Source organism: Petromyzon marinus, chromosome 30, assembly GCF_048934315.1.
Source record: "Petromyzon marinus isolate PM22_M1 ecotype Great Lakes invasive population chromosome 30, UKy_Petmar_22M1.pri1.0, whole genome shotgun sequence".
Classification (NCBI taxonomy): Eukaryota; Metazoa; Chordata; class Hyperoartia; order Petromyzontiformes; family Petromyzontidae; genus Petromyzon; species Petromyzon marinus.
In genome coordinates this window covers 6,874,154-6,893,713 of record NC_133696.1, presented here as the reverse complement: position 1 = coordinate 6,893,713, position 19,560 = coordinate 6,874,154, and the positions used below count along the sequence as shown (strand labels likewise).

Genomic DNA, 19,560 nt, shown 5'->3' with positions numbered 1-19,560 from the left:
CAAGTAGCCCAGGCGATCTCCTGATTCGCTAAATATCATCTGAAATTAAAATCCTTATAATAACAAACAAACAAAACTCTCAAATTTAATGACACAATTCAAACAATCTTAATTGCAATTAGTGTATTAGCTCAATTATCTCACACGACTGTGATATCATTCAGTCGGTGAAGCTTGGTCGGTAAGTTACGTGACGCACACCCGAAAAATAATTTCTGCTTTGGGCACTGAATGGGCAGGCACCTCCGGCACATTCAAACTTGGCCTTTACCCTCTACCCCTGGTTCTGTTGATGTTTTTGCTTTCCATACACAGCATGGATTGGAGTCTACCATTACATTTACTTGCAAATTCCATCTCTAGCCCCGCCCACTTACCCTTGTGTTGTACCCATCTCAAACCTTTATAACCTCTGGCTGCAGTACCTCTCTCGCTATGTTTCGTCCTGCCTCAGCAGTCTGCCTGCTGTATTTTTTCACCTGGAGACGATTGCTTGTGTTGCGATCGAAACGTCGTGATGTTTAATTATTTTGTTATTTTTACCTGCCTTCGTGGCTTTAACGAAATACCCAAATAATATGAATTCCGGCAGTCACGAAAGCTTCAAGTCAAGATTTTTTTCACGTCTGTTGTTTGTTCATGTTTGTTCATGTTTTTGTTTGTTGCGGTTGCACTCGAGTCAAGAGCCACATGGCTCACAGGGCTATACCTAATACATGAAACTGAACTTAACTGAAATGCACCACCACCACCGCCCAACCATAATTATTGTTATTATTCAGCAACAGTGGCATAGCTGGCCAAGTGTGCAGGCAGTGCAACTGCACCGGGGCGCCCACGATGATGGAGGGGGCTCAGGCACTGGCTTACAAAGGGGGGTGGTGGTGGGGGGCAAATGGATATGGCAGCCCTCATTTCATTTCTTGCACCGAGTATGATTGCCAACTCGGAGGTCACAAAGAAAACCCGGGACTTAGGATGGGAATAAAGAGGACGGAGCTATCTTATCGAGATTCATTATAGCGCTTTACAGGCAATTATACAATTGTACATAGGTTGATGATGGTTCGAGATGAAGAATGGGGTTACTATTTAAGGTGGAGCTGTAGTTGTAGTGACAGTAGAGCAGTGTTACGGAGGGCTTGGGGTAGGTCCCGTCGTAGTTTGGGGGGGGGGGGGGAGAAGGGAAGCTGGCGGACCGAGAAGTTTTGAGGAATCGCATTGGGAAGACAAAGGGGGTCGGCCAGGGGCAGGAGCCAGGTGGTGGATGGGGGCCGCTACATTTAAATACATGGTCTCAAGTTGCGTATGTTACTGTTCGTTTAACACGTAGGCTTTCGCGACCAATATTAATAATAATTAAGGTTTTTGGGTTAGATCTCAAAAGTATAAATGTGACGTAACCCTCCACCACCCGACACAAACAATGCATATATTACTGTTATTCTTCATATTCTAAAACTGACAATAACTGAACATCTGTGAAAAAGAGCTTGACGCCTCATCGGATTCCTCCAGAATAAATGAAATATTCTGATTCTGATGTCCCAAGAAGGCTCACGGATTCTCCAGGACAGCGGCAACCTCCTCGACAAAGAGGACGATCCTGGGGAAACCAGGACAAGTGGGAACCCCGGTCGGTACGCACGTGGGCCCCGTGCCCACGTGGGCCCCATGCCCACCACGCACTCCGTCGTGGCACCGCTGTTCAAGCGGCGGAAGATGAACGCGCGGCTTGGCGCTCGAGAGTTTAATCTCACTTAACTCCGCGAGCATTTCCTCGTTAATAAAGCACACTTACAATTACGGGAAAGGCAATTATTAAGTCGTTAATGTCCAATGAGTTTTTAACTAACGCCGATGATTATTTACAGCGATTAAGCCGCTCGCATGCCGCCGCCCGTACGGCAGCGCGCGCTCACAGTTTCCGTCGAGGGCGCGGGTCTTCATTCGCACGGGCGGCCGGGCGGGCGGGCGAGATTCTCTCTCTCTCGGACTTTCTCTCCCTTTTGGTTCCACTCTCCACTTTTGGTTCCACTCTTCGCTTCGCGTCGTCATGCCTCGCCCGTGGCACGCCAAACGCCCACGTGGGTACCCTGCGGGAGTCCCTACGCGGGCACCTACGCGGGCATCTACGCGGGCAGGGCGGTGTGCGAAGGCGATCCCGAATTTGTCGTGAAGAGCTGCAGCCGCCCTTCCTTCTGCCTTAAGCTCTTGAGGCGTTTCCTCTGGCTCATTCAGCTCAGTTCATTTATGTTGGGCTAGTCATCGTAGTCGTCATCATCATCATCATCAGCCTCGATCTATGCACTGACGAGTGAAGGCTTCTCCCAAAGCCACCCTTATCAGGATTCCAAAATGCGTGGACCGATTTCATCACTCCATCTCCGTGGATGTGTCCCAGATCTGGACAAGATGGTGGGTGGGGGGGGGGGGGGGGGCGCTTTACCGCGTGTTTACCAGTCCGCCCGGATTTTCATTGCTTGGATGGAAATAAAATTATCTGAAATGAATCATGGGGGCAGAAAGCGCCACCGGAAACATTCTAAGCGGCACCGACTCCCAAAGCAACAACAATGTGTTTATCGCTCCTGTAATTATTTCTGAGATATAGTAATAGGTTTTTACCCTTTTATCTGGAACAAAAACTGACACCTTTATACAAGGGATCATGTTTGCAATAAGTAGTCAAAATGCAAACAAAAAAGACAACTCTGATAATATGCACTGTCCTTGAATTTGATTAGTCCACCACCCGAGACGGCTTTTCTTAGAGCCCAGTCTCCACTGGTGTTGGACCAGAAGGTGCCAAAAGGCGTACAACTCAAAAACAGCGCACCATCAGAGTATTGAGAGCTCGGGGTAAGCACTTACATTATGAGACCTCATTTGCCAGTAACAAGATATAGTAATAGGTTTTTACCCTTTTATCGTCTCGTTTAACCGGCAGGTCTACTTTGCCATCCCCTCGATGGTATCGGAAGTGCCTTTCCGTTTGCAAATTGGTAAATCATGGGGCGATTGTCAAACTTGGCAAGATTTGCACGTGACGTCGCCGTTTGTATTTCCTATTTAAAATACATACGTGCCGCCTTTGTATGATGACGATGAGTATCGTTATGGTGGGGATCGCTGCCACAGTGCTGAAAAGGTTTACATATCAGCGAACGAGACTTGGCAATCCAGAGGTCGCCGGCTCGATTCGATCTCCCGGTGCGGTAGTCGAAACAATGGTGCGAGTTCCTTAAATCCCTCTCCTCCATCACCCACCACCACCACCACCGCCGCCGCCTCTCTCAACCCAGCAACTGTATACAACATTACTGCACCGCAGCTTTTCTATGATCGGCAGGTCGCCTGTGATGGTGTAAGGCGTCGGTAGTCCGACCTCTTTTCTGGCCAGTGTGGAAGAGTAGGCCAAAGCCTCTCGAGATGGCAGGGCTTCTTAGTCTTTCCCCAAGTGGGGGAATTTCTTCTTCTAGCGGTAGGGCCGTGAACAAGCGATTGCAGTGCCGCACCTTCGCCTTTTACGAATGAATGATAGAGAATGCCGCTAACATCAGTGGGCACGTGACGATCTTAACGCAGTCCTGCCCCCCCCCCCACCACGTCACTAACCCGCACTGACCAACGTGGTGAAGTATGGTCAAACACCCACCACCCCCCCGCCTCCGCCGCCCGTGACTGACGCGGCATTGGAAGTCCTTGGGCATCCACCAGAAAAGAACCCTCTTACATTCTCCCTCCCCTCGCCACCCACGTAACCCCCCACCCCCCCGCCCCCTAGACGAGATGTGACAGAGCCCATTTTACCTCCCATTTAACAGCGTAATTTTGCACGTTTTCGCCGTTTATGCGCAAATGGAGCGGCGTCGGGAGAGTCGGCGCAAGACGATGCGAATAGCGCAATGAGCAACACTTGGCGCGAGGAAAATGACTCTCTCTGGCGACACTTAAGCGAATCCGCAGCGTCGGTGTGTTTGCGCGCGGTCCGACGAGATGTTAACTCCCTTGCTTGGTATACAGGAGGTCGCGTGGGTTCAATCCCGATCCTGACGCCTGTTGTATATTATATTTGGTGTTTGCGTGCCTCTCTCTCTCTCTCTTTCCGTTGGTCCCGGCGATTTTCCTTCAGGTCCCCCCCCCCGGGTTTTCCCTCCACGTGCGTCCATAGTGTTTTGGCTGCTATGATTTTCCACACGATGATGAGCCACTTCTCGTTGCGCTATCGTTTGTGAGAGCAGCCTGGTCTCTTCTGACAAACAAAAAGAGCTGGGCCTTACCTGGTCAAATAAAAAAAAATAGTTTCTAGTTTAAGTTCCTATCGCCAGCACCCCGTCTTCTGAGGCGGGTTAGAGGCCGAGGCGCTAACCGCAGGGCTGAACGAGTCCCCCCTGCGAGCCCCATCGAAGGCGTTTAACTGAAGAGAGGGGCCCTCGCTGTAAATAATTGCCAACGGGCAAGCGAAGGAGGCCTCTAACGAGAGAGGCGGACAATAACGAGAGGTAAGTGGCCGGGGTGGTGGGCGGGCGGAGGGGGGGGAAGGATCAAAAGACAATAATTAACTGCCGGTGATAATTGTTCTTCAGTCGTCATCGGATCGGTTCAGGATGATCGTCGTGGCTTTTGTATCGCTTTGTTTTTCTTCCCCCCCCACCCGCCCACCTCGAAGCGTTAGGAAAGCGGTGGTGGTAATTATTGCGGCGCCATTTACCACTCTACAACCACCACTGCCCCTCCCCACTCCCCTCTAGCACACACTTCCAGAAATAACTAATCCTACGCAGAAACTACACGCCAAGCTTAACGGGGGGGGGCGGTCAGAACACCCCCACTGCGCCCCCCCCCCTCCGCGCCTCCCTTATCCCCCCCCCGCCCCACCAAATGGGATTCAATAATAAATATTTAATTGATAAAAAAAGATAAAGGAATTTAGGACATCACTTGATTCAATTACGCCCCGCGGTGATGTATGAGGCTATTAAGCGAGTGTGGCATTCGCGCTCGGCTTCTTATTAAAATATGACACAATAAGACAGAGACCGCTGTACTTAGGCAAATGTGAGGCAGCCAGAGCATCAGGCAAACGCCCCGCGTGAGCAAATTGAAAATGCCGCCTTAAGTGAGACTTCAATTAATTTACTGTAAAAACATTAATTGTATATAAAATAATAATAATAATAATATTACACAATGATATATATTGCTGACGCAGTAAAGGGACTCACCGATTCTGGTATTTAATGTTTATTTTTTTCACTTCCTCCCCAAGCAGGGTCCTGCTACATTGGGATTTTTAGTCGGTTACAATTTGAAACAAGTGAGTGGGAGCAAACCGGAGAACCCGGTAATAACCCACCAGTCACAGCCAGCAGATACCACTCAAAGGGCCACTGCACAGACGAGGTATCACAAACCTACTTGCTGTACTTACTGCCTCTTTCCCGGGTCACCTCCTCGCTTCGCAGCCGGTTTGGGAGTTTCTCAATTCTCAAAATCTCTGCGTGAACCACCAATCTTCGCTTGGCAAACGCTTGATCAAAGGTGCATGTAACCACCACCACACATGGTTGTGTGAGCGTGTTTCAAGGGTAAATAGAATATAATATAAGAATATTTTAATAAAATATAGATTGTTCCTTAACCCATAATGCCCCACGGCAACGCATAATGAGTTTGTGTATGGCGCTGTTTCTCGTGTTAAACGGGGTTCCATATTCTAAATGGAATGCCCTTATTAGCGATAGCTGCTCCTACAGCAGTATTTGCTTTAACAAGCCTGACTTTGCTTATGAGACCCAGAATGGTCAAAACTTGTCCAGAGTTTGTTTGGTTAAAAACATTCTGCTGGATAATGTATGCATGCATGTTGAACTTCTTTCGCACCGTATCTAGCCAACCACCCGAATAGGAGGTGCGAAATATAATTTTGGTCTGTAGAGCCAATGGGTCGATAGACGAACACAATATTAATGATTTACATGTGAAGACAAATAACAAAGTTGTGGTTATATTTGTTGTTGTTGAAAAGAGGAGTATACAACCACTCTGGGGAAGGGGGGGGGGACTTTAATCAAATGTTCAACTCAAGACAGAACGAGTAACGGTAGAATGTTAACTGAGATCAAACATTGCACCAATGTTACTTGACTTAGAATTCACAAGAGGGCCTGAGTCGCCCCCCGCCCTAACCCCCCCCCCGCCGACCCCATACCCAAGAGCCCCATCGAGGGTAGCCACGTGGAGCTGGGAAATCCACCAGTAGGGGGCCCGGCTTTCCTGGGGTCTCAACGTGGGGTATTGCGGCTCAGAAGGGAAGACAATGGAGTGCGTTTCGCAAGCTACTTATCGGCGTGGCTCATAGTCGGTAAGCTGACTTTAGACGGAAACGCTGGGGCTCACCGCAACAACTCACACTAATCCCAGCGGCAGGAATCCGCCGCTCACTAATACGAGCGCGCCCGATTGCTTGCTCGCCCTCTTTTCCGCTCGCCTATTAGCGTGTATTTACAGACGAGACAAAGATGCGTTAGATTAAAGCTGCGGCAGAGGATTTCACAAACGGCGAAGGAAAACGAAATAAAAAAAAAAACAACGGGTGTGAATTTCGATTTAAAGCTTTCGTGACTGCAAGGATTCATCTTCTTTGGTTCTTTCGGTAAAGTCACGTAGAATGAGAATACAATAATAAATTAATAAAACAACACTCGTGTTGTGGCCGAAACGTCGTGAGAATTTTGTGTTATTTTATTTCATTAATTTATTATTTTATTCTCATTCTACGTGACTTTACCGAAAGAACCAAAGAAAACGGGTGTGAAGTTTCACTGAGGGTGGCGGCAGTCTGCGGCGGTCTGTTGCACATGAGTCATGCGACCTGAGTTTGGCGATCCTCTGAGAAGCCCTAAATGTGCCTTCGTCTGGCCCTGCGAGATTGATCGCATCACTATGTGTGTGTGTGTGTGCGTGTGCATTGCCCCACAACGTGTGTGTGTGTGGAGAGTGGCAGCGTGGCGGTTTAGCGCGCTGCGCTACGAGTTTGACTCCTGCTCACGGCCAACACCAGCGACGATTATCTGAACCGTATCTGAGCCGGTCACTGATCCTCCCCTAAATGAGTACCTAGTGTGGTGTGCAAAACATCGCCACTGGGGAGACAAAGGCGGTCGGGCGTGGTGTTGGCCACCCACCCGCCTGCGTACCGCTTACAGCACTTGCCTAAAAAGTCTATGAAATCTATACGGGCATCTTTGTATTTGTATGAGCGAATAGACGCGCAGGTGTGGGCGCGGCGAGCAGCGCGCTGTGCCACGAACCTGGCGACCCGCCTTCATATCTTGGCCACGGATAACATCAGTGGCGATCGAGAGATAAGCCGGTGCTGGGCCCGCGTATTCGGCGTGCTGAAGCGTGGTCAAAATGTCAACCCACGGTCGACCAGCAAGAGGAATGATAGAAACTGGCTGTACATGCATTGTTTGGTATTACGAGTGAAAGAAAGATGAAAAAATAAGTTAAAAAATCGTACAAATAAAAAAATCCACAACGAGGAAATAATCAGACCGGGAGACATCGCCGACTGAGCGCACCTGGGAGATGCGCGGGTTGGGACAGCGAGTCGGAGCTGCCTCCTCCTCATCCTCCTCCTCCTCCTCCTCTCCCCGCTGAAGCCAGCGGTCGTTTGGGCAGTCCTGCTTCAGTGTGCACCGCCCGCCACCGCCACCGCTGTTCCCAGCAGCCGCACCGCCAGCGGCAGCTGCAGCAGCGCGGCCACCGCCGCACCAGCCACACTCGAACCGCTTGTCGGCGCTCAGACAGCGTCCGCACGTGTCGCGCGACGCCCAGCACTTGTAGAGCGAGACTGCGAGTGTCGATCGTCACACCATCATTATCGTCACCATCATCGGCGCCGTCATCATTGTCATCATCATCATCGTCGTCACTATCATCATCAACATAATCATCATCATTATCACTACCGTTATCATCATTGTCACCATCATCATCATCATCGAGGGCACCACCATGCCGAGCACAGTCCAAGACCTTCGTCAGCCACAAAAGTGGCCGCGCGTCTCACGTGAAATCGTGGCCTATCCTGAGCGTTGGTTCCACCGTGCCGCCACATTAAACAACTAAACTTGAACTCTGGTCGGAATAAAGTGGACATGGAAACCCTCGATGAGCTCCTTGCACCAGAGCCCGTGTGCCGACCACGCGACGCCACCGCAGGCACCGCAGACCTGGCCCCTTGCCGAGTTCGACTCCCATCACGGGACGAAACCACGCTACGGCACGCACGCTCGCTCGCTCGCTCCCCGCTTACTCGTGATGTTGGCCGGGTTGTCGATGGTGAAGCCTCCGTTCCACGTGATGGAGAACTCCACCGTTAGGTTGCTGAAGTCGCCGTCGTAGTTGTACTGCGCGGGGGTGGGAGCGGAGGGGATGCGATCGCGGTGTCAAGCTTCACGTTGGAAGTATTTTTTTTTTATTTTACCAGGAAAGGCCCACTGAACTATATAGCTCTTTTTCAGAAGCGACCTGGCAACAAATGATAGCTCACCAAAGTAGCAGCCAATAACTCTATACGCATGTTTCTAAATGTGGAGATAAAAACCGGAGGACCCGGAGAGAAATCCACGCGACCATGGGGAGAACATGCAAACTCAAAATATACAGCAGGCGTCAGGGTCGGTATTGAACTCACTACCTCCTGTATATCAGGCGAGGTTGTTAACATCTCGCCACCGGCTGAGAACTCAAGAGACCAGGATGAGTCTCGTTTGCTAGAGTGACCAGGGGGCATTAGTTTATCCGATATGGACAATTTGTGGTGTAGTTTTCGAATTTGACAAATTTGCATGCTTGACATGAGCGCACTATGGCCGACACGGGATCTTTAACGCCCATTGTGAGTGGAGCTGATGGGGCATGGTATCGGGGAGGTTATTATTCCACCCACACCGCAGTATTAATCAGGGCGGCCTGCTGGACTTGAAGCGTGGACCTCTGCAACAGGCAGCGAACGCGAATCCGCTGGACAGCGATGCCGCCCCGCCTGGCCACAACGGCGCCAGCGGTCGGTGTGGAAATAAAAGCGAAGTAGTGAAAGGAAAAACCACGCTCGCGCACGGATTCTGTTACGTTTCCCAACGTTGCGTTTGTCTCCCAAAGTATTTAATGAACACGACGGAGGCTCAAAGGTAGCACATTTGAGAGGAATGGCAAGAGACGGTGAGGTGGGGTGAAGGATAGTGAGGTGGGGTGAAGGATGGTTAGGGGCAGAGAGGCGGAGAGGGACAGTGAGTGGTGATGGTGAGGTCTGGTGGGTGGTGATGGTGAGTTCTGGTGGTGAAATGCAATGAGGGCTAAGAGTGAGCGATAACGGTGAGTGCGGTGAGTGACGGGTGAGCGAGGCTCGGGATGCATGTGAGGCGTCGCTCGGGCGAGTGAGTCACGGGCGAGTGAGGCTCGGGACGCGGGTGAGGCGTGGGGCGCCTCGGCTCACCGTGGCGTCTTGGCACTGCACGCTGGAGCTGTTGAAGCGCAGAGCGGGCACCCTGAGCGTGGCGCCCTGCACGCGCAGGGCGCAGGAGTAGGCGCGCTGCCCCGACTGGGGCTGGGGGAGGTTGCGGGCCCCGATGGCGACTCGGCGCTCCCTGCCAGCGGGCAGCAGCAGCTCCGAGCCGCCCGGCGCTGCCACCAGCTGGGGGCACAGCTGTGGAGGGGGGAGGGGAAGAGGAGGATTGTGGGGAGTTGGTGAGGGGCGGGGGAGAGGTTGTGAGGTGTAGTGAGGTGGGGTAAGGATGGTGTGTTGAGGTGCATGGGGGTGAGGGATTGTGAGGGAGAGTGAGGTGGTTAGGTGAGGAACTGTGAGGGAGAGTTAGTTGGTCAGGTGAGGGATTGTGAGGGAGAGTTAGTTGGTCAGGTGAGGGATTGTGAGGGAGAGTGAGGTGGTTAGGTGAGGGACAGTGAGGGAGAGTGAGGTGGTCAGGTGAGGGATTGTGAGGGAGAGTGAGGTGGTCAGGTGAGGGATTGTGAGGGAGAGTGAGGTGGTTAGGTGAGGGACAGTGAGGGAGAGTGAGGTGGTCAGGTGAGGGATTGTGAGGGAGAGTGAGGTGGTCAGGTGAGGGATTGTGAGGGAGAGTTAGTTGTTCAGGTGAGGGATTGTGAGGGAGAGTGAGGTGGTTAGGTGAGGGACAGTGAGGGAGAGTGAGGTGGTCAGGTGAGGGATTGTGAGGGAGAGTGAGGTGGTCAGGTGAGGGATTGTGAGGGAGAGTTAGTTGTTCAGGTGAGGGATTGTGAGGGAGAGTGAGGTGGTCAGGTGAGGGATTGTGAGGGAGAGTGAGGTGGTCAGGTGAGGGATTGTGAGGGAGAGTGAGGTGGTCAGGTGAGGGATTGTGAGGGAGAGTGAGGTGGTCAGGTGAGGGATTGTGAGGGAGAGTGAGGTGGTCAGGTGAGGGATTGTGAGGGAGAGTTAGTTGTTCAGGTGAGGGATTGTGAGGGAGAGTGAGGTGGTCAGGTGAGGGACAGTGAGGGAGAGTGAGGTGGTTAGGTGAGGGACAGTGAGGGAGAGTGAGGTGGTCAGGTGAGGGATTGTGAATCGTTGGGTGAGGAGAAGGAGTGGAGCGGGGGGTTGAGAGGTGAGGTGCAGGGTGGTGAGATGCGGGATGACGAGAGGTGTTAAGGGGGTTGGGGGGTAAAGAGGTGAGCTGAGGTGGTTGGTGGGTGACGAGGAGACGTGGAGAGCGGTGGTCATATTGGATGAGGAGGGGAGAGGGTTGGAGTGGTGAGATGGGGAGGTGAGGAGTTGTGAGGGCCAGTGAGGTGGCCAGGTGAGGGATTGTGAATCGTGGGAAATGTTGGGTGAGGTGCAGCGAGACGCGGTCATGAGGGTGAGAAGCGGTGAGTGGCTGAGGTCAGCGGGTGTTGAAGGGCAGTGAGATATGGTGAGTGGTAGCGAGGTGGGTGTGGGGGATGAGGTGGTGTGAGGAATGGTGAGGTACGGGTGACGAAGTGGGTTGTTGAGTCGCAATGCGCGGCAGTGAGGTGAGGGCACGGCGAGGTGCAGTGACGAATGGTGGTGAAGGCTTTACGCGATTAGTAAGTGGTGGTGGTGAGGAGCTTGTTGGGTAGGCAGAGTTGCGATGTGACACGGTGAGGTGGAGCGAATTGCCTTGAGGAGTGGTGAGGAATCGTACATCGTAAAATGTGAGGAGGTAAAATTGGGAATGGGTGAGGAATGGAGAGGAGAGGTGAGTAGTGGCGTAGTAACTACATTATCAGTGGCGTAGTAACTACATCATTAGTGATATAGTAACTACATCATTAGTGATATAGTAACTACATCATTAGTGATATAGTAACTACATTATCAGTGATATAGTAACTACATTATCAGTGACATAGTAACTACATCATTAGTGATATAGTAACTACATTATCAGTGATATAGTAACTACATTATCAGTGATATAGTAACTACAATACTACATCATTCGTACTCTTTGGGTATTTCGGTAAAGTCACGTAGGTATAAGTGATTTATTTTATTTTATACCTACGCGACTTTTACCGAAAGAACCAAAGAGTATGCATTTCTGCAGTCACGAAAGCTTCAAATCAACATCATTAGTGATATAGTAACGACACTATCAGCTCAGGAGGGTGCGCCAATCGCTCAGCTGTGGCCCCAATATTTTACTTGTCTCGCACAGCAGCACCTGCGCTGATATAGATCGCGGCTCATCTTGTGCTCATCAAGCCACCGAGCATTTTTGTAAAAAAAAATATAATAAACCGAGCTGTTGTTCTTTAACACTGCTGCAGTCGAAAACATATCTCGTCATGGTGGTTGTCAAGGGGGGGAGAGAGGGGGTGGGGGGTGGGGCAAGACACCCCCTGGCCCCACACTCGTCACGCTACTGATGGTGAGGTTTGGTCCGGGGTGGTGAGAGTATGGCCACGTGGGTGGTGAGGTGACCATGGTGAGGTGACCATGGTGAGGCGTGGAGCGGCGATGATTTGCGAGTACGTGAAGGGAGGGGGTGGGTGTGAGTTTGTGCCCGCGTGGTCGGTGGGTGGCAGAGGCGTGCGGAGTTCGCGTGTTCGCAGAGCGTGTGTTTAATAACCGAGCCAAGTCGCAGGCAGACGTAAACACGCGGTCTGTAATATAATAAAATTATGAAAATCTGAACCTCTCTCTCTCTTTGCTCCTGGCAATTAAAAGCCTCCGCACGGTAGTCGCAGACAACATTTATCTTTTGGGTGATGTTCGCTTATTTATTATTCATCATTAATTTGTATGCAGAGGCACCGCCGCCAAGCGGAACCTTTGCATTTCACTCCGAGAAGAAGACGAAGTGAGCAGCGGGAGACGGCGATATTTTCTGGGTTTTTTTCCTCTCTCTCCCCCTCTCTATCTCCCACACTCTCTCCCTCGCCCCACCTCCCTCTCGGACAAAATTGCGAGCGAAAAAGCGAGCACGAGAGATGACGGGATTTTGCCCGTGGGCTTCACTCGCGAGTGGACTCCCCCACACGAGCCGACCGCGCCCCCACCCCCACCCCCCTCGGAGCCGCAAGCCCTCTTGGAGCCGCAAGGCCCCTCCGCAACGCGAGCCCCCTCGGAGCAGAGAGCCTCCTCCGAGCCGCGAGTCTCCCTCGGAGCCGCGAGACCCCTTGGAGCCACGAATCCCCTTCCGAGCCGCGAGCCCCCCTGGGAGCCGCGAGCCACCTTCCGAGCCGCGAGCCTCAACGGCAATTTAAAAGCACGACGTCGCGGCGATAGCTGGCGCAACGTGTGTGGTGATTAAGGGTCCTTGTCTCCCGTCCGATTGATTTTTTATTCTTTTTTTCGGCCAGTTAACTTTTTTGCCGAACGGCGAAATATCGCGATTGCTGCGCACTCTCTCCACCCCCCCCCCACCCTCCCCAAAAAAAAATCGCGACGATTTTCCGTTTTAGTTTCACCTCCCACCCTCCTCCCTCCTAACCGCACACAGCTGCTGGTCTTTCTGATGTATTGATTGAGACATTTCGGGACTGGGGGATTTTAGCGGCGGAGGCGATGTTGGTGGAGGGGGTGGCGATAATATTTGCAGTTATGAATTTTTTTACGGGGTTTCATTTGTTTACATTAAACAGTGCACTTTGGCAGCAGCGTCAGCCACCGGAGGGTACACGGCCGTATGTAAATCGAAGCCCTACCGGCGAAGGAAGTCTGAAAAATCTGCCGCACCGCACTCTCATTTCAGTGGCAATTAAGCCTCCTTTTACAGTTTACAAACCCGCGCAGCAGGAAAGATTAATTTAACAAATAGAGATGCCACCGAAAATAAAAACCCGCCCAGCAAACGCGCGCTTAATTGCATAATTACTCCGCTAAAGTGAATTTTCTTGTTTTTGCTACTAATTACTCACGTTTTTTATTTTTTGTTGCGGTTTTTTTTTTGCCGACCACCACCCATGCCCAACCCCCACCTCGTCGCTTCCTCTGCCTCCCCCCCAACTCCTCCCCGGCCGCCCCCCGCCCACCACCCTCTCCACCCCACTGCGTACGAATTTGCTAAATGTGCACGGTTGATTCTGTTTGAGATGATGCAGCCTTGGCGTCATGGCCAGCGCTCTGGGATTGCGACGACGGATTTGGCGACGACGGATTTGGCGAAGCCCTTCGTCCAGCGGTGGATTGATCGCGGCCCACCGACAACGACGGTGAAGATACTCATCATTATCAACCCCTCACCACCGATTAGCACGGTTGGCTACGTACGGCGCGAAAGAAGTTCAACACACATACATAGCAGCCAGGATCTGTGTCCATGATCCTGATGCCGGACAGGACTTGCAATACCAGAGGTCACCGGCTCGATTCCGTCTCACGCCGCAGTACTTGAACCATCGGTGCAAGTGTTTTTGTTCGTGTTGTTGTTGTTGTTGGAAGTCCCCCGCGCCTCTGTCCACCCATCAGTATGTCTGGGTTCACCACAGTTGTTGCACCGATGGGAAGGTCGCGCGTGGCTGGGAAAAGTGTGAGTCACCCGCCACATCTTGCAAGAGGTGAGGCCAACGTGGACAAGTAGGACAAAACACGCTCTAGAGAGGCTCTCTAGCGTAGACCCGTCCACCGTCAGCGGCGTAAGATATTGCAGGGCTGCGCCTTTAGCTATTTATGAATGCATTGCTCGGTGCGCCGTTGTGGCGGGGAGATAACATCTCCTTCGCCTGGTACGCAGGAGGTCAACGGTTCGATCCGGGACCCTGACAATGCCCGTTGTTGTATAATTGGAGTCCGCGTGTTCTCTCACTTCCCGTGGTGGTCTCGTGGATTTTTCTCCTCCGGCTCCCCCCCCCCCACCCGCCCACACATTTAGAAACAACGTGCGGTTAGATTATTTGGCTGCCACTATGCATTTCCACGTGTTATGATCATTATATCAGCCATTTCGATGATGAGCTATCATCACGTGTACCCATGTCGCCTGTGAAAACAAAAGAGTCAATTCAGTGGGCTTTACCTGCTAACTAAAGTAGTTCGTTCTGTGGATCGTGCCGAGTTCTCATGAAAACAAATCTCCCCCCCCCCACCACCCCACCCTCCAATTTAATGTGGCAGCAGAAACATTTTACTTTGAACATAAATTAGTTTATTTAGTAATACTTTTGTGATTATTGAACGATTTGTCTCTTACTCAATTGCTACTATCACTGTAACTATTCCTGCACAGAGTAAATGAAAAATAATACCTGGTGATCATAAAATGTTTTCAAATGTAATTCTCGATCAGGCCCCACGGTGTAAACAAGTAGAATCTCTACCTCATTATTAATGATCCACTCAGTCTCTGTGGCATTTCTGCTCATGAGCTACGAAGAAGGGCCATTGCCTGAAACGTCACCAATTACACACATGTATTTTTTTCTCAAGGCCACGTAGCGTTACTGATGATTGTGGTGCATTTTTAGTTTTGTTATCGTTAATATGTGGTGCTTGAGCCCAGCAGTTATCGAGGTTTGGGGTAATTCTGCTGCCCATTGTCATCGTTGTGTTGTCCTTAGCTATCTGATTTGATGTATCCTCGAATAAATCGTGTTAAATTATTTTCTGAATAATTTACCCTCCCCACTGACATGTTTTCCTTCGGAGTGCTTCTCTCAAGTTTAGTTTCAGCTTCGTGGTTTTAAATTTCTGTTTGAATTTTAATATCGTCGGGGAATTTACATTTTTTTGTTTGTGAGTTTAATTTGTTTGTGGGGTTTGAAGCCTTCGGCCCTGCGATTTTCGGCATTTCGGCTGTGCTGTTTGCATGAACAATGCTGCATATGAAAGTTAACTCCTGTATTGTTATTCTTTAGGTCTTTCGGTAAAGTCACGTAGAAAGGTTCACATTATTCATGATAAAATAAACAAAAAACTACGACGTTTCGATCACAACACAAGCGATCGTCATCATTTTATTAGTATTAATGTTACCTATCTACGTGACTTTACCGAAAGACCAAAAGAATATGAATTCCTGCAGTCACGAAAACTTTAAGTCAACATCCTGTATTGTTGTTATTATTATGCATGTCCTGCGAGTTTGCCAGGCTAAAGTGATCTAGTTATTTTGGGCGGCTGGCAGCTGGCGCATTGTGCAATTAGTTTTCAACCGATTCCCCGCTCATCGGAAGTGCGGGAAACGGACAAAAATAAACTAAACACAAAAAGCAGTTCTAAAGAAATGAGTTTACAATCGAGATGGTTTCAAAATGCACAGCTCCAGTGGCTTCCTAATATCGGAAGAAAGAGCGTTCCAGACGGCCCCAGAAGCGTATCTGAAAACGTCCGATGCAGTAGCCGTCAGCGACTGTCATTACCGATAGTATATACATCCTCTTTGTACACCTCTACACCATAACTATTCCTGTGTGCCTTGGACTTAATTTGTTTCCACGGTCAACCCCATCACGCTGATGCCCCGCCGCGACAACTGGAGGGCGGTGGTGGCGGCTTGGGAGGAGGAGACACTGGCAGGTGGCGGGGGTGTTCAGGGTCATCCCACCCTCATCATTACCTGACAGGCCGAGGATAAAACATTAAAATATGAGAGAGGAAAGGGGGGTTGACGATCGAGAGAGAGAGAGAGGGGAAGACAAGTGGGGAGCGGGAGAGGGGTTGGAAGCTGGTGAAAACAAACTTTGACGCGACCATTATGTATTTGAAATACTCTTCCAGCCGAAAGTCCCCAGAGAGAGAGAGACGCGAGGCAGTGCCCTTGTGGGATGCCAGGTGGCTGCCAAGGATGTTTATCGTAGCTTTGTCATTAGGCTGATAACGCACGCGCACGGGAGCGCGCGCGTGCGTGCGCGCGCGAGCCTGTGATCACTGTGGTCGCTCCATTCTTTATGAGGGCTGCAATGGTTATTTATTAATTCGCGTGTTTATTTATTCACAGTCCTCTCGTGCACCTCACAGGCCCGATACGTTTGCTAGAGGGCTTTAATTAAACCTGTGGGGGGGAGGTGGGGGGGTAAAAGATGTGGAGGCAAAGAGAATAATTTTCTAAAAGTGGATGAATATTTTAACCCTCAAAGCTCATTGGTAATGCGAGTGTTTAAACACGGCGTTTAGACGTGCTTATAGATTTCTATTTATTCTCCCTCGAGGCAAATCTTTGAGACGGAGCTCAAACACATTTCATCGCCACGCAACTCAAAGCCTCCCTGAGTTCCTTCCGGCTGATGAGCATTGGAAATCACGGTTCTCCGCTGTCACGATTAACCGCCTCTTGCGCCGGTGTTTATTCGTTTACGAATGCACAGCGCCTTCGATTCAAATCCCCGCAGTGGATTTCTGACGCCGCCGGATGAATGGCGCTGCGGTTGTGGCTGTCGCGAAAAATTGAGATCTGCTTTGGGAGGAGCAGCAGCAGTGGCGGCAGGACGAGGAGAAGGAGGAGGAGCAGGCGGTGGGGTCATTCTGTTGCCTCTTGACGCTTGCCGACGCACTGAGTTGCTCCGGCACGGTTCGATCTCCTCCCACCATCCCTCCTCCCTCCTCCTCCGCGACTCTGCGGAGGCTGAGCGTCGCTCCAGAAAGCCTCTGGCAGTGAGTCTGCAACAGCCGCACCCATAGCGAGGCGGCCCAGCGGTGACGCGGTCACCGCCTGTTGCAAAGGCTCGCGGTTTGAATCGGGCGTCCGCCCTGGTTAATATTCATCATAATAATACCAACGTGCCGTCTGCTTCGCTCACGGTGGACGTTAAAGATCCCGTGACGTCATTCACAATTGTAGGGCCGTCGTGTGCCGGTGTAACTTTCGAAACTTTTGCCACATTTGAAATATTGCACCGTAAATTATTCGATTGGAATCGCACATATATACCCATGAATGTGTGTGTGTGTTTTTTTTTTACACAGGAACTATCTATTTATTTGTATCTATTAAATGTATCTATTTGGCATTTGAACATCTTAGCACCTGTTATATTGCCAGAAAGGTTAAAACCCTATTCTTATTTTTCATACTTTGATACTGGCAAAAAAAGGTCCCATGGATATATGAGCGAGTGTGATTTTTCCTCCTCAGCTGCGATCGGGGCGGTCGTGCACACAGTCTCCCACTTCGCCCCGCATACAGCAGCATGGCACGGATGATCTACAATGGAGTTAATCTGACGGAATAATTTCGTAATGCAGCACCACCTTAAGAAATGACTGAAGGGTGATCGGCAGTTATACAACTGCACCAAATCCACGTACTTTTTGCAAAAAATAAATAAAAAATGCAGTTCGGTTCTGCAGCTCATTTATTTTATTTCACCAGGTAAGGCTCACTGAGCTGTAATAGCTCTTTGTTCAGAAGAAACCTGGCCACAAATGATAGCTTAACAAAGTGGCTTATTAAGTGAAAATGTATAGCAGCCAAATACTCGAAACGCATGATGTTGATTATAAATGTGGAGAGAAAACCAGAGAGAAAACCAGAGAGAAAACCAGAGAAAAATCCACGCGACCACGGGGAGAAAGACATGCAAACTCCAAATATCCAGACGTCAGGGTTAGAGTCGAACCCACGACCTCCTGTATACCGGGCGAGGTAGTTAACATCCCGCAAACAAAATGTTAAATATAAATATATGTATATAAATCAGTATTAATGATGATTCACAGATATTGGCCAATCCACCGCTGGATGAAGGACCTTTACCTCCCCACCCCGCCCCCGCACATCTCCGCAATGCGTCAGTCAATAGTCGGTCTGTTTAAGGGTTGTAAATTAATGCCTTACGGTTAGTGGCTTGTGAAGCCACGAATGGATAGGAGGGCCTTCCCAATGGCATGCTGGCCTTGCTGTGGGTTGTTTCACCATACTTCACCACGCCGGTCAGCGCGGGACTGGTGAAGGAAGGAGGCCCATATTATAATTAAAGTATGAACCACACGGGACGGGGGAAGGAGGCTTGAAGTGTGAAATATTTTCGACTGCGTGGGTTAGCAGCTGCTGTACGGTTGGGGCTGCGCAGCCTGGCCAGGAGATGGAATCAGAGCGACGGATTCTTGAGTCGGTCTGTGCGGAGCTTTGAGTATCGTCTCCACCTCCGCGCTGTGGTGTTTTAACTCCGGTTTCCCTCCGAAAAGAAGCGGAGCCTCTGATTACGCGAAATGGCCTAACATCCCAATGTAAGCAGCACGCTCCTGAGAGAATGCAACAAAAAAAGTATTGAGATTCGTCGAGGTTACCCAAGGTGAAAACGCGATCAGTAAAATTATTATTGATGTCATTATTTATTTTAAAGTGCATATCACAGCCGTAAGCAATCCTTCTGCCGCATTAACATGGGAGTGGCAGACCAGGTCATCGAGCTTGCTCCTGTACGAATCAAAATGTGGGGGGGGGGGGCCCTGGCAGGTTAAGTGTACATAAATCTGCCGTCTGTTCGAGACACGAGGCATCGCGAGCCCAGTATTGAGCGCAGCTTTATTGACAAAAGCCTAATTGATGCAAATTTGCGTGAATTAATTTTGTGCCGTGCACTTAGGTGCATGAAGGTGTTTGCGTGTGTGTGTGTGTGCCTGTCTGGTTGATGCGTGTGTACATTACGGTGCGTTCTAATCGTGCGCACGTCGTGTGAGTAATTGTCCGGGGAGCGGTAGTGTAAGCGGCTAGCGCACTGTGCTACGCCCCGGCGAACCGAGTTTAATTCCAGCCCCACGAGCCAACACCAATGACGATTATCTGAACCGTTCCTGAGCCTCCCCGAGGTCGAATCAGCCTCAAATGAGTACCTGGTACCGTGGGTAAAAACATCGCCACTGGGTAGACAAAGGCGACCGGGCGTGGTGCTGGTCACCCACCCCCTCGTGTGCCACAGTGCCGGCCTTCATAGGTGCTACTCGCTAACAGTACTCGCCCCCCCCCCCCACTCCTCCACCGTCTGTTCAGGCTATACGGGGGGATCTTTGTCTTTGTCGGTGTTTAGCTTGTTACCCAAGCGCGTGTCATTTCCTTCCCCGGCCTCCTCTGATCTCGCGAACGTCCCTTCCTTTCCAAGTGCAGCCGCGGCTGATTAAAA

The 19,560-nt window shown here is 50.6% G+C and overlaps 1 protein-coding gene across 1 annotated transcript in view; it reads right to left on the bottom strand.

Moving 5' to 3' along the window:
- Positions 1–19,560, bottom strand: part of LOC116947521 (plexin-A2-like) — a 300,758-nt gene that overhangs the window by 93,118 nt on the left and 188,080 nt on the right. Inside the window, 3 exon segments of the mRNA XM_032963364.2 lie at positions 7,590–7,861; positions 8,327–8,420; positions 9,509–9,718. Coding sequence (XP_032819255.2) covers positions 7,590–7,861; positions 8,327–8,420; positions 9,509–9,718 — 576 coding nt within the window.